We start from the raw sequence: 16,105 nt of genomic DNA on the forward strand, positions 1-16,105 counted from the left end.
GTGAGACAGGAATGAAGTGCAAATTGAGGAACTTTAATGAAACCTAGGGAAAACGGTGAGCAGACAACAATGGCTTGATAGGACGTGACTGGACATGACGGGACTAGACTGGTCGCCATGACTGGACAGGATGTGACTAGACTGGTCGCCATGACTGGAACGAGCGTGACGTGACAGGACCTCATATGTCTTGACTTGACTTGCTGTGGAGTGGCTTTGACTTGGCTGGGGCTATGGCGTGGCTGTGACGAAGACAACTTGGCTGTCACAAAGATGACTTGGCTGTGACAAAGACAAATTGGCTGTGACAAAGACGACTTGGCTGTGACAAAGACAAATTGGCTGTGACGAAGATGACTTGGCTGTGACAAAGACGACTTGGTTGTGACAAAGACAAATTGGCCGTGACGAAGACGACTTGACAATGGCCGTGACGAAGACGACTTGGCTGTGACAAAGACGACTTGGTTGTGATGAAGATGACTTGGCTGTGACAAAGGCTTAGCTTTGCCGAGACGACACTCGAACTTCCACACGGCGACGACAACAAATATTGTGGAAAACTGCATTTTGTGTTCTGTCCTCACGGGCCAGATTAGACCCCCCGGACGGGCCAGTTCTAGCTCACAGGCCCTATGTTTGACACCCCTACACTAACTACTAGGTCATTGTGCTGCTGTACATCTTTATCGATACTTTCTTGCAAAGGGGTTTTATATCAAGAATAACAATCCCGTTCACTTAAACTCATCACGTCTTCCAAATGTCACCTGGGATGGAAGTGGCACAAGGACATGTACGAAGTCTAAAAAGTCCAACTAAGTGAGAGTAAGAGGGCTGAGATTGGATTTGAAATTGGATGGCGAGAGGAGAAATGACCTCACTCCATCCTCAGCGGATGGAATTAGTCATGACAAATGTACTTTGCACTGCTGCTAACTCTGCCATCTTTACTTTTTATTGTCTGTGTACACGGAGACAAATTGGTGCCATCGATCACATGCAAAGCCATGATGCAATTTTTGAGAAATAAGAAGCTTGCGCGAGTTCAGAATCTTTGATTTACTTTTACGATGTACTCTTTCTTCGTGTTTGAGACATAGGGTTAAAAAAAAAAAAAAACAGCAAAGCGATGCGATATGCTTAAATAAATATAAACAGTCTAAATCTGTTTGTGACAAATCATTTATTAGTATTAATTACTGTCATACTATTTCACAATTTGAAAAAAGAAAATTTTGTACATTCAACTAGACTTTTGGAGAGAAAAAAAAATAGCATGATTTTCTTGTGTTCATTTTAAATATTATTTTAAATGTACTTATACAAATTATATACATTTATATAATATAAACAAAGTTTTATTTTCAATTATAATATTTACAGGGATATTTTTTTTCAGTTTGTTATTTTTTAATTGTTTTTTTATGACTGCATGTTCAAAATAAACTTCAAATTTAAAAAAGGAAATGTGACGTACCTTTCAAATTCATAAATAAAAAAAAATTGAATTTTCTATTATCATGTCATTACCATGTAACAAATGTTCTTTAAAATAAAAAGTGTGATCTCAACATTACTACATTTTGATTTTGACTTTATTAGGGTTGTTCGATACCACTTTTTTTTTTCATTCAAATACCAGTACAAGTACTCAACTCTTGATTAGTCACCGAAACCGATACCACTTGTACTTTTGATACATGAAATTTTATAGTAAAAATATCCCTATATATCTCCCTATATATCCCGATGGATAATAGATAACAATTTTCTATTCTTCTCATTTCTAGTTACTGATCATAAAACGGCCACAAGGGGGCAGCCCACAAGTAGTGATACCTTGAAATAAGTCCATGTATCATTAGCAATTAGTATTATTAGTAAAGAGTATGTGGCATGCCATTAAGAACCGTACAGCCACAAATGCCACCTGGGCCACACATTGGACAACCCTGAATTAGAGTCAATTAACATGCATCCTTTTGGAGAAAAACGCGTCTATACGTAAACTAACAACCAAAATATGACAACGACAGTACAAGTCTGTCCCTCGCCGTTCTGGCGGCATATTGGATTCGATGCATTTCTGTGACTCACTTCAGCACATCTGCTCCTCAACAGGAGGAAACATGGCTGAAGATGACGGAAGAAGAGGAAAAAGAAAGAGGGTGAGAGAGGACCAATATAGACAGGACAAGCTGTTCTGTCCACCATTCACTGGGTGTTTAAAAAAACAAAACCAAACAGCTACATGAGAACATAGCTGCGTGAAGTGCGAAAAATGAGAGCAGCAGATGGAGCACTAGAAAAGGCAGAGATGGGCGTTCATAAAAGGCGAAATCCGGCCAATGATACAAATGTAGCTTTTTGTGGCTTTTCGCTTTGGTTGCGGCATGTAATTACTTTGGAATAAGTGCCCGTCTGTCAACGTTAATTTATTTTTCATTGTTTTCATCTCCCCCAAAAATAAATAAAGTGAAAATCAACATCATCGTCAGTTAAAAAAAATAATTTTCTTCTACATCTCCTGATAGAATAAGTTTGTATTACCTGGTTGTTATGGTGGCGCATAATGTGGCGTTTTAATTAGTACCAAACAAATATGTTGATGCTAAATGATTGTAATCTCTAATTGTTTTTGTTCTAGTCAGGCAGGGGAAAGCCTCTCCCAGATAAGAGACTGTTTATTAAATCCACAGGCTGAACAATGATTTTTCAATCAATTAGGCAACCTCAAAATGAACTCATTCAAACCCAAAAACGTAGAAATACGTTTTAGTACTTCGTCCTTCACTCCCAAAAACGTATTTATACGTTTGTTTATGTTTTTCTATGCTAGCATGCATCTATGCAGCCTCTGACCTGAAGAGGTGGCTTAAAGCAATGGTAGTCATTTACCAAGAAAAACTGCTAGCAAGTGGCAGTAGAGTATAAGAAATCAGCCAGGCCCATGTTGCAACAAGCTCTTTTTGCCAGTGTTTTCAACAGGTTTGTGAATAATGATGACACTTAGCTATATGTTAATGCTAATTACTGCAAAACGGAAACAGAAACAAGAAAGAAGAGACTCTAATCTTTCATTTGGTAGGTTCCATGTTTTTATAGCAACAGAACAGAATATTCTGTGGGCCTTGCAAAACTAGTCAGAATCCAGTAAACCAGCTGGGAGCGAAGGGGGTTGCTTCAGTGAAAATGGCTGGGAGCGAATGAGTTAAGAAAAACAGAAATCAAAAAAACTAATCACTGATGGAAAAATAATCATTATTTACAAATATTAAACTAAACTCCATTCAGGTGGGCCTAAAGTGAGAATCGAACGCAGGACCTCGCGACTGTGAGGCAAATGTGCAAGCCACTATCGCACTGTGCTGCATTGGGTGTTCAAAAGAAAATTGGCTTGAGGCTTCTTTTGTTTGCCGTCATTCGTCTGCTGATGACACTGCGGGGAGCTGCGGTCCATAATCTCGATTCCCCCCCAAAAAATTCAGGCACGCCATCAGATAAGCCGTATGGAAACATGAGCAATCACAGCATGCAAAACAAAAAGGTTCACAAATTGCATCTGAAACGCTCAAAATTGCACCGCGCTGTTATAAAAAGAACAACATTGCTTGCCTTTTCAAGTGCTTCATTCACTTCCACTCCGCAGCAAGACAACGGCCGTTTAATAAGTATATCATGTTCACTCAGCATCTCCTCTGAAACTGAGATTCGGAGCTGGCTTGTAATTGTTGTTCTTGTTTCAAATGTTGTTGTTTTTTTTATGGTTAATTAATGAGCTTGTGGATCAAAGCGAGAATCCCCAGTCCCACTGAAAGTTTCTGACCTATATCACGCTCACTCCCCTTTACTGACTGCTATGAGACATGAGGCAGACGTACAGTAGGTATGACACTAAATCATATGTGCTGAAAATATTCATGCAGAATCACAGAACGTGTAATGTAGTCAGAATGTGTTAATAGAATACTAGTCAGACATCTGGAGGGTGAACTGGATCCGTTTGTAACGTGACGTAATGAGAGTGGAACATGCTCGACAAGCCAATAGCCCCCTGGCATAATTGCAAAAGTCCGGCCCCTTTCTGGCACCGATTCCTGGGTACGGGGGTGGCGGCTTGTTGGGGTTGCTGGGGGGGGGGCTAGGGACTTGGGGGCCGGTTTCTGGGGGTGGAAGATTCTTGTTTGTAACCCTGTAGGTGTAGTAAGTGCTGTCTGGTCGGTGCTGGATTTCACTTTTCTTTCTTTTCTTTGATCCTTCCTCGGGTCGCCTGACAACTTTACGACTCTCGCGGGATTCTGAAGTCGTCGGTTTAGGTGAAGTGTATGGGATTTTTAATTGGTTTCAGGTGAACTAATGAGCACAAACACACACACGCACAAAAATGTAAAAAAAATAAATAAATTGCTAAAGTAATTTCCAACGTGCTGTTGTAACATCAAAAGAAAACACCAATGAGCTTGATAAAAAAATATATATATTGTTTATCATATTGGAAGAAGAGAGTCTGCTTGGGCTGTACTATAAGTACAGTGGAACTTCCACAGGTTGATGCCACTGAAATTGTAAAATATGAAATTTGACCAAAGTTGCAAAGAAACCTGGCAAGGCACAATTCTATATGACAGAATAAAGGCCCATACGACAAAATAAGAGTGACTATTACAGGACCATAGCAACTGACAACATTATCATCATTAGGGACATCGTAACTGCATAAGACGACACAAACTAGGTGGCTCATACATCATTCATCATGCATTATGTTCCTATGGGACATATCATCCATACATTATCACAAGAGTCATAGTAACTGCATAGCAACTGACAACATGATCACATTATCATTATTGGGGACATGGTAACTACATAAGACTAGACAAACTAAGAGTGGCTAATACATCATCATCATACAATTATCATCAAACGGAACATATCATACATTTCATCCAAAAATGTTAAACTTTTCATGACTGTTGTATCTTATTTGTGAACATTTTAACTGTGTGAGTTTGCATCAGTTCATTCTGTAATCCTTTCATATATTTTCATAAGACTCCAAAAGTTCACAAGAAATCAATTCAAAACCACGACGGATAACCCACTGGCTTTCCATCATCAGGGAAAACAGACGTTTAAAATTGTATTATCAACTTCAAAAAGGGCTCTAAGAAATATATATAATAAAGCTTTAACTGCTGGTGCGAAAAATTAGATTTTTAAATTCATCAGGCGCAATTAGGTGTTCAATTTCTCACTTAGGCATTCTCTAGGGGTGCAAAGTGTTGAACCGGTACCCTTCCAATTAAAAGACGGCCACACCACCGCCTGCGCCACAACGTTTAACACGTTTTTGTCATTGTTTCCAATGTCATCATGTATTTTTTTTGCCTTCCTGCACAATAAAAAGTATTTTTCTTTTCTTTTCTTTTTTTATTATGCTTCTGTCTAATAGTATCGACTAGATGCCGGGAAAAGAACATCGGGCACCCAGAGAATTGGTTCCAAAAAATGTACAAAGTCAACGTCAATGTGATACATGAATGGCATTGAACAGAGCCTGGTTATAAACACAGCTGTGTTTCCCCAGTAAATGAAGGCAAACAGTGGAATATTTATCTGGGTCTGGCAGGCCTCATTAGGAACCAACAAGCCTCAATGTGACATTTTCCGAAAATCAATAGTGTGGTCAGTCACATTTTTTTCCCCAGAAACCTGTTGACAAGGTACTGCTGGAAATCACATCATTTATGAATTACGACATAAGTAATGAAAGAAATCATACCGTATACAATTTGAGCACCCGCATTGCCGCTGCATTAAGTAAGTGCAAGGCAACATGTTAAACCGCAGGGGACAAGAAAAGTTCTCACTGGCCTGCTTATCTTGCCGCTGTGAGAAGGAAATTGTGACTGACAGCCAAGCAAATGAACAACTAACTAGGTAAACAACATCAAAAATGCACGACATGTGAGCATAAATAAGTGAAGGCCTGCATAAAAAAACAAAATGGAAATGATTTCTTTTTGAAAAATATAAAGCCCTGGATTAACTATTCATTTGCATAACATTTATTAAAACAGCCTTACGGTCTCTGTGGAGCTGGCACATCAGCGGTCAATCTCGCAGTGAATAGGACACGTAATTAACCATGCATATGGTCATATTATAGCCAATCTCCTAGTTAGAGTACACTGCAAACAACATTACACGAGTGCGACCGCCCACAAGTAATGAAATTGCTGCACAGTCTCACAGAATACGGATTGCGCTCATTTGAAAATAACTGCATTATGACTAAATGAACATTTGAGCCAATCACATATAAATTAAGTAAATGCCAAGCTGGTATAAATAACACATACATCCAGTATGTTGATTTTTTTCTCAAAATACTTTAAAAACAATTTCCTTACTCTTCAAATCCCCCTGATAGTTAATTAGTAGAACGCAAATGCTTCTACTTGCAAACCAACAGCAGGTAGGGCTGGGTATCGATTCTAATGTCCTCAATCGGTTCAACTTCGATTCACAAGAGTTCAGTTTGATTCGATTTTTGACTTTTCTGATTCCATTCGCTTCAATTCAATCCAATATTGATTCATTGTGAAACATCAATTATTCTTAAGTCATTCACTCCCAGTCATTTTCACTGAAGTAACCCCCTTTGCTCCCGGCTGTTTTACTGCATTTTGACTGATTTTGCAAGGCCCACAGATTATTGTGTTCTATTGCTATAGAAACATGGGTCCTACCAAAAGAAAGATTAGAATCTTTTCTTTCTTAAGGAAGAAAAAGTATATTTTTATCTGTTTCCGTTTTTGGGACCATGGCAATATTTAAAATAGAATGTGTTTATATATTTTTGGGAGCCAATTAGTTAAATATCAAGAACATGATAAAAACTCCACAAACATTACATTCCAAATTAAATTTTGCGGAGGCAGTAACTGGTTGTACTTTTTAAATGTTGAGTTTTGCCATGACAAAATGAATAGTTTCATATGTCAAGTAAATAAGACTCCTTTTGTTTTATAAATTATTTTTTCAATTATTTTTGTTAAGTGAAGAGGGTGTTTTTTTAAAACTAAAAACAAGTAGCAAATTTTTATTTTTTTATTACAATAATTATAAGTAAGTTTTTTTAATGAAACCAAACTGCTCTTAAACTGCACTATTAAAAACACACTTTCAATTAAGTGGAAAAACGGTTATCATTTATGTTAAGCAAGATGGTAAAGTAACTTAATTGAACTTAGTTAATTTTAAAAGCAAGTAAATGGAAAAGTAACTAAGTTACTTTTTAAAACAAGTAATTGGTAAAGTTAACAGTTACTAACTGTGGCAACACTAACTAATAACTTGATTCTGGGGCTGGAACCGATTAATTATATTCCCATTAATTAAAATGGGCAAAATGACTTTGGTTCATGAACTGATTCTTGAAACGAACTGCATTAGTGAAGTGAGCAGTAGAATATAGCTAAGCTTTATCATTATTCACAAACCTGTTGAAAACAGTGGGGGAAACGTTTTTTGCAACATGGCCCTGGTTGATCTCTCATACTCTGCTGCCACCTGCGGGCCATTTTTGTAATAACTGCCATTGCTTCAAGCATTCTCTTCAGTTCAGAGGCTGCTTCCAAGCCTTCTGCATTCTCTAGCATAAATATTGATACGTTTTTGGGAGCAAATTATTTAATTGTTACATTTACATTTAATGGTTGCGTAGGCACTCCAAAGATCCAGTGCATACAAGCAATTAGAAAGTCAAATTTACAAAATATGTCTCCTTTAAGAATTTCAAAATGTGACTTCATAAAGGTTTAACAGTGGTTTACGCTTGCCTCCATCCTATTATGCGAGGAGCGAGTCAGTAAGTAGTGAGCTGTAAACAAGAGAAAACACTCACCTCTATGAGTTTACGTTCATAGCTGGCCGCCAACTCCTCAATGTCGCCCATGGATTTACTCTGAGGGGCAGGAGGGTGCTCTTCACTCGACGGTAATACTGACAGAGCTGCAAGAGAAAGAAAAATATTGCGGCCACATAAAAAAATAAAATAAAAATCAAAGGTACTGGCAACCAGTCCATGGTGTACACCGCCTTTTCGTTAGCTGGGTTTACCTCCAGCTCACCTGTGAAAACCACTGAAAAAAATAGAATGGATGAACTTGGAGGAAGGACTCTTCTACCAATTGGAGTGAAAACATTTCCACCAGTGCTCCTCTCACTTACTTTGTGACACTTGCAGCTGTGAGACTCTTTTTGATCAAAATTCAAGAGAATGACGCACACAGGGTGCGCGGGTCTGCATAACACACACACGAGCAGCCTCTCAAGGGCCTCCAATCCCAGTTCCACTGAATTAATGTCACACCGGAGTAAAAGAGTCACACACACAATCGCACATGGCTCTACAAGCAAACACAAAGATGCTTAAGCACACAAATCCGCTTTTTCTTTGTACGTACACGATGCCGCAATGTAAGTCAGAAACTCAAACTGTTTTTTTCCCCCCTTTCCTGTCATTCCTATTAAGATGATAAATGTCCCCCCCTGACTCCATTGCTTTTTCCACGCAGACTTTCCTCTCAGACCGAGCTCATTGTTTCTTTGTAATACTGAAGCTCGCTCACAGGCTTAAGTCATCATGGCAGCGCCTAAAGCGTTGTTTCTAAGCTCATAAACATCAACTAATAGGGTTCCCTCTGTGAAAAAAAAAAGAAAGAAAAAGAAAATGAACAGCACGGCTTGGCAGAAATGGAGGCGCTGTGTCTTTGCAGAGAAGGAGGTGGGCAACGGTTTGATTGGATTTTCAGCACCACAGAAGAAAATTCACTTTGGAATTTCGACATCAACACACCCCGCTGACACAGACAGACACGCCGGAGCTTGAAGGGAGAGATGGGAAGACACGCTCTGAGAGCAGAGAAAATGAGGGGACTTAAAACTGTGGTGGGAATTTAACTTGTCTAAAGGCTCCATAATGTTTTGCTGATGGAACATACCCGTCCAAAATCAGATAGTGTAGTGCTCCCTTAAGAATCTGACAGTGTCAATCAAATGTGAGGAGGGTGAATGTTTGAATGTTATATCTGTGGTGTGTTTACCTTTTTTGCTACCTGTGAGGGGCGAAATACTACAATGTGCGTAGGCATGGGCCAATATTAGATTATGATAACCGTGAGCACATACATTGCAGTATCATGGTGTGTCGGTATTGAAATTACAGATCGTAATGACCTATTTTGATTTATTTGAGTAAATAAGAACAGCATTTTCCCCCAATTTTATTGTATTTGTTATTTAATATATTTTGAATTATTTTTAATTGTATTTATATTGCCGAATTTTATTTTTAAACAAAATATATAGTCTATTTTGTTCAGTGGATTCTGACGGTATGATAACTGTGAGCACAAACAAAATGACCTATTTTGATTTATTTGAGTAAATAAAAACAGCATTTTCCCCAATTTTATTTGATTTATTTATTTATTATTCTATATTTTTTTGAATTATTTTATTTGATTTATGTAACCATATTTTACTTTTTAACAAAATATAGACTATTTTGTACAGTGGATTCTGATGGTATAATAACCGTGTGAAAAAATATTGCAGTATCATGGTATGTCGGTATTAAAATTACAGATCCAAATGACCTATTTAGATTTATTTGAGTAAATAAAAACAGCATTTTCCCCCAATTTCATTTGATTTATTTGTTATTTTATATATTTTGAATATTTTTTATTTTATTTTATTTATATTACCGATTTTTTTTTAAACAAAATATATAGACTATTTTGTACAGTGGATTCTGAAATCAAGCAAAAATATGAAAGTATCATGGTATGACGGTATTAAAATTTCTGATCTAAAGATCAAAAGACCTTTTGTTGAATTATTTGAGTAAGCAAAAACAAAAAATAATTTCCCCCCAATTTTAGCATTAATTTTTTTATTTAATATATTTTTTAATTATTTTTTGTTTTTTGTTTTTTATTTGATTTTTAGACAAAATATAGACTATTTAGAACGGAAGAAATATGTATCATATTAAGATTAAATATATAAATACATTTTTCTTCTGTTAATTCTTCTTAGTAAGTAATAGTGTCCCATCTCAGGTAGCTATTTTTAGAACAGACCTGTGTGGGCTACTCATGTCGTCTTTGGGGCTAACTAGTACCTAATGTCACTTTTTTTTTTTATTATAAAAAATAAAATAAAATGCACATTAATCAGCGCAAAATGACATCTGTGTTTACAGTATCTCTTCTTGCTTGGAGGCAATTAACTTCAAAGAGGCAGCTCGTTTACTCAACTCTGCAAGCAGCCAATAATATTGTGCCCTGCTTAAACGTCCCCTTAAAAAAGAAGAGCTCATGACAGCCAGTATTAGCGGTTATTGAAACTTTGACTTTTTAAAACCACGGTATTGTTGATGTATCATTATCTCAAAGCTATTGAAACAATATGGTGCCCAATACTCAGTCAAATGCCCATTCCTGATAGAACACCTCTTGATATGCTGTCAGTATGTAAGTAATGTGGACAAACAAGAAGGAGACAAGTGGTGTGTGTGTGTGTGTGTGTGCAAGTGAATGTGTGCTGGAGTGGTTGAGGGGATGACACCACAGATGTTCCTGGCTAAAGAAAATTGGGCTGACAGCTGGTGTGTAATAACAAAACTAACCGAGCGTCATTCCCCAGCAGCTGTGTTGTGTGCAATGAAATGTCGGGCTGCCCATGAGCAATGTGTTGCATCGGTAGCACAAAGTGTGTGTGGAGGTGTTTCCCAATGGCAGACTTGCATCCCATGAGTGCTCACCTGACTGTTTCTATCCCTTGAGACATTGGTGTAACTGTTTTTTTAGCGGTTATTTGGGAGTTATCCCAGGGTTAGCGTGTGGGTGAACAGTTAGCCCACGAGCTCACAGTTAGCTCGCGAATTAGCAACTATTTGGGAGTTAGCGTACGAGTGAATGGTTAGCCTGCGAGCTAACTGTTAGCTCACGAATTAGCAGCTATTAGCCCGCGAGATAAACGGTTAGCTCGCGAGCTAACCTAATAGCTGTTTTTTAGCGGCTATTTGGGAGTTAGCATGTGGGTGAATGGTTAGACCGCGAGCTAACAGTTGGCCCGGGAATTAGTAGCTGTTTTGGAGTTGGCATTATAGTTGGTGCAAAAGCTGATAGCAAACAAAAAAACCTTTAATATGTTGCAAATCACAAAAGCTGTTTAATAAACATGTGCTTGAAGGCATTTAAGCAGTCAAGTGCTGGAGTTTTTATTAATATTTTATTATTAAAAATTTCGACATCAACTTTTTTTTTTCTGCAAATGTATATCGGTTTCAAATATCATTTATCGGCCTCCCTGACTACCGATAATCGTATCGGCCCTGAAAAAAGCATATTAGTCTATCTCTATACAAAATGACCCAATATTTTTGACCCAAGTAAAAGATCTGACTGTTTATGAGTTGTTTTACCCTTGATCCATAATTGGGTTACTTTTGACCCAACTGTTTTAAATTGTGTAAAAAGACTATTGAACGATTAATCAAATATCCTATATTCAGACCAGCTGCAGATCAAAAGTCTTATGGAAGGTGAAAAGTAAATAAACATCAGTAATCCTACCTTCAGGTGCTGTCTAAATCTGTTTAGGCAGATAGATTTTTTTAAGGTCTATTTTATTTACCTTTTCACATTTAAATGCCAAATTTAAGTAACTTTAGACGAGGAAGTATATGCTCAGTCCAATTAGTCAATTCGTTGATTACTGATATGATAAATAATGCCCATCCCTAAATCAGACAACATGAACTAACATGGAAGACAGTAAAGTTGAGGGGGGGGACAAAAAGCCCGCAAAAAGGCCATCAATGGGGGACACTGAGATTACAAGGTTATTCCCCTCTCAACCTGAGTGGAAACAACAAAAGAAAGTAACAATAGGTTATTTGTTTTGAGTAGATTTGGTTTGTTGTAACCCCATGCAAGCAGAGTAGAGTTGGGGCATCACAGCAAGTTTTCCAAAAGTGTTTTTTTATTGAACAGCCTGCAGGTCAAGACATCAAGAAAGAGCAAACTGTGACACAAAACCGATGAGTTCTGACATTCACTGTCTGCTGTGATCTGCTTGTTGATACGATATTTGTCAAAATGTTCAATATCGGCTCTGATAATGGGCCCGGCCGATAATCGGTCTATCCCTACTGTTATTATTTGTGTGCACGCATAAGCGGGTCGGGACATGGATGGATCGATGGTCTGAGGAAGTTCTAAATTTGTTGGCAGAATACGCAAAAAAATTAAAGTACGAAGATATTGATGAATCACACATTTCATGCGTACGCATGTTTTGCGTACAAATTGGTACGTACACACGATAGTGAATGAGGCCCATTCAAGGTTGCGCAAGAATACATGCTCTTAGCACATCTTTTTTTCTTTCCTAAAACTTTATTTGCACAATCTCCTTTGTTTGTTTCTCATCTCTTATCCCTGATTTCCACCTTATCTATCATTCACGCTGTTCTATTTAACTTGGCGGCACACCGCGCCGTGGTGCATCAGTGGTCCCATGTCGCCAATCATGTGTACGGGGGAAGGCCGGCCACTCTTCACCATGCATATTAATAAAAAGACCATTTTGGGGGCACAGAAAAGGTACGCACAGAACACGCTAAATTCATTTGTTTTTCATTATAAAATGACAGGACTGAATACAAGAAAAAAAAGGGCAAACGCATATTTAACAAAGGATTCAAAAACACGCATGCAAGCGCCCATACGCGTCGTCGGGTTAATCACGCAGACGGGCATTGTTGATGGGCTGGCTAGGGAGCAGGCAGGCAGCTGGCAAAGTTAATTAACTAGTGCTAATCAAAAGCAATCTTCTTTCATTTTCTAATCACGCTTAGTTCATTTCTCGCGTTCCCCGCACTCAGATAATGGCAGCCTCTGTGTGTGTTGCGGAAGTATAAGCGAAAGGGAGAACAACCTGATCTACAAAAAAATAATAATAAAATCATCATTCATGATTCGGTTCACATTAGGCAACAAAATGGTTCTTTTTTTTTTGTGTCAACAGGATTAGATTCAATTATAATGACATCAGCTAACTAGAAGCAGAGCCACACTGTGTTTTGTTTGTGTTTTGATAATTGCTTTCAAAAGAATTACAAACATGAAACAATGTTGATATAAAATGTCGCAGAAAGTGGGAAATCATTTCTAAATCCTCATACCTCGCCTAAATTTAATTTGCAACAGGCATATTGTTCCAAAATCAATACTCATTGTGACTTGGGACAATTTAAAATGCTTAGAGTGGGGCTCAACAAATTTAATTTCTCCGTCAGGGATTGACAAACAAATCTGAAAAAAAATACAATTCTGTTATCTCGCCACCACTCTAATCGCTAAAATTGGCGACAACAAGGTTCAATAATGTTAATTGAAAGACAAATATGTTTGTGTTCCGCTAATTTAAAGGGGTTAGGTTGGTCTGCCAGTGCCACTGTGCCAAAAAGATGAGCTCAAAGCCAAAAGCACAAAACTTCCTATCGGAAAAATGCACTAGTCAGCCTCGGGTTCGTCAGAGGTCAAGACACACCCGATTCAAATGATTTGTGTGATTTCTTTATTATTGTAATGCCTTCATACCATGTCAAGCAAAAAAATTAAAAGCGGTTGGATGAATATGTGTTAGTACGGAACGTGTGGTGTTCCACAGGGTTCAATTCTAGGGCCTCCGCTGTTTTCATTGCATCTGCTGCCTCTGGGTTCCATAATAATGGTCGAGTTAAATTTCTAGTCCAGTACAGCTAGCTTTCAATAAAGAAGGGTTTGGTGAATGTGCAAAAGAAACTGGCACCTCCAACAAGGTTAACCACCACCGCAAAATGCGCTCTGATTGTAATTACTCGCATTACCTTCAAGACTCCATTTTCTCTATCCTCGTCTTCTATTCCCACACTTCGGCGGTGACCCAGTTTCCTCACGGGGATTATTAAAGTTTCATTTTATCATCTGCTCTAATCTGAAGCTTTGCGCCTTTATTTAAGCTTCACGCCTCCCAGCGTGACGGCGTCGCACGGATGCTTTTGATGGAAAAGATAAGATGGGAGGGGGGTGCGAGATCAATATTGGGATTATGCATAGTGACATGAGTTGCTGAATATTACTGGCGAATGTGAGGGCGCGTACGGAGGTTCATCAAATATTCACATAATCTGAGAGAGAACAAAACAGATGACAGCATGGATGTGTCATAGGAGCTTTTCACATGGAGGGATCTCATTACAAATGGACAGGCCACAGAGTTGTGTGAACCAAACCGGTAGGTTAACAGGTTACTATGAAAACGGGGCAAATGATTAATTGCAGGTGCGGATCTTGGTTTGATTTGTGATGTGTAAGCCAATATTTTATAACATGTTTTTCTACTTAACTCTTTCACTCCCAGCCATTTTCACTGAAGCAACCCCCTTCGCTCCCGACTGTTTTACTGGATTTTGATTGATATTGCAAGGCCCACAAAATGTTGTGTTATATTGCTATAAAACATGTAACCTTCCAAAAGAAAGATTAGAGTCGGATATTTGTATCCGTTTCCGTTGTGTAGCAATTAGCATTAGAATATAGCTAAGTTTCATCATTATTCAAAAACATGATTAAAAACACTGGGGGAAAGAGCTTGTTGCAACATTGTCGATCTCTTATACTCTGCTGCCACCTGCTGGCCTTTTTTTGTAATAACTACCATTGCTTTAAGCAACCTTTTCAAGACAGACGCTGCATTAAAGCCTTCTGTATGTTCTAGCATAAAAAATATTATTTTTATTTTTTTAACGTAAAAATGTGTTTTTGGGAATGAAGGACAAATCATTAAAAAAAACTTTGCTATACACCACAAATTCATTTTTAAGCAAAACCCAATCTTGTCGATTGATCTTGTTGCATTCCACTGCTACATGACAACGTTAGCTGCTAAGGTAGTGAGAAAATGTCGACTTAGTCACTGATCAGATTTTAATGAAACTTGGGGTATTTGTTGACAGTGATGGCACGACACTAAATTCCAACTTTTAGGCCAATCAGTGCAGGGGGTTTGAGATCAATGGCCAATGAATGACATGATCCACAAGTTCAATTTCAAGACCAAACAAATCAAACATTTGCTTACAGACCCAATTTATGGAAAAAGCAGCTCACAAAAAAATTATTGTGCAATTTCACACTTGATGTGTGGCCAAGCACTCCAGGGACCCAAATATGTTTGCACATGTTTCCATAATATGTCCCCTTCAATGGCGAATAATGTAGGCGTAGTTCAAAGATGACTCTCGCCTCGCTTTTTAACATTCTTAGCTGTTTGATAACTGTAAGAAGAAGACGTTAATAGCACATTCTGTATATAGTCAATTTGAACACATTAAAACAAAAACCTGCCTAACATGGCCCTGCTGGTGAAAACCTACTGCTGTGGGGGACAATCCACAAAGACGTTGTGAGTGTTCAACTGAATTTTATTTTGGGAATTTCCACCCTCACAAGAGCATTCCTGCATTTATTCATCAGAAGGGAACATTTCATGTCTTCTTTTTACAGTATTCTGCAATGGTTAAGCAATAATGGCGACGTTTATCTCTCTGCCTTTTTTTTGTCAGGGCGAAGAATAGACCAACGTGCGCAAGCAGGTGTTCATGAGCGAGAGCAAAGGGAAGCAAAACCAAATAATTATTCCTTTGATCGAAATAAATGACTAAGAAAAAACAAATCTGTGACCCAAAAACGTCTCAGCTGGAAAGCATGGCCGCTCAATCTGCTGCAACCTATTACAAGAGTTATTAAGCATTCACGGGAGGGGCACACATGCCGACAGAATTTACATTTAGCGAACAGATCGCATGCAAAATGCATGTCCGTTTACTTAGCACAATACTTCTTTTCGTCCATGTACTTACAAATTGAAATAAGCGCACAACGTGCAGCCATGGGAGGGAGGCGACAACACAACTCGCAGGCCGGCGTTTATGTTTAGCAACGCATGAAATACTGAGTGTGCCTGCATAGAAATT

General features: G+C 38.2%; 1 protein-coding gene across 2 annotated transcripts in view; it reads right to left on the reverse strand.

The window, feature by feature from the left end:
* The window catches only part of snx29 (sorting nexin 29), a 117,932-nt gene that overhangs the window by 46,168 nt on the left and 55,659 nt on the right, over positions 1-16,105 (reverse strand). For both annotated transcript variants that reach the window (XM_086064830.1, XM_086064829.1), the window contains exon 15: positions 7,916-8,022. In XM_086064830.1, the coding sequence (XP_085920956.1) occupies positions 7,916-8,022 (107 nt within the window). The remainder of the gene's footprint in view (positions 1-7,915; positions 8,023-16,105) is intronic.

The sequence above is a fragment of the Leptonotus elevatus genome, chromosome 20, assembly GCF_054856555.1.
Source record: "Leptonotus elevatus isolate MCC_2025b chromosome 20, RoL_Lele_1.0, whole genome shotgun sequence".
NCBI lineage: Eukaryota > Metazoa > Chordata > Actinopteri > Syngnathiformes > Syngnathidae > Leptonotus > Leptonotus elevatus.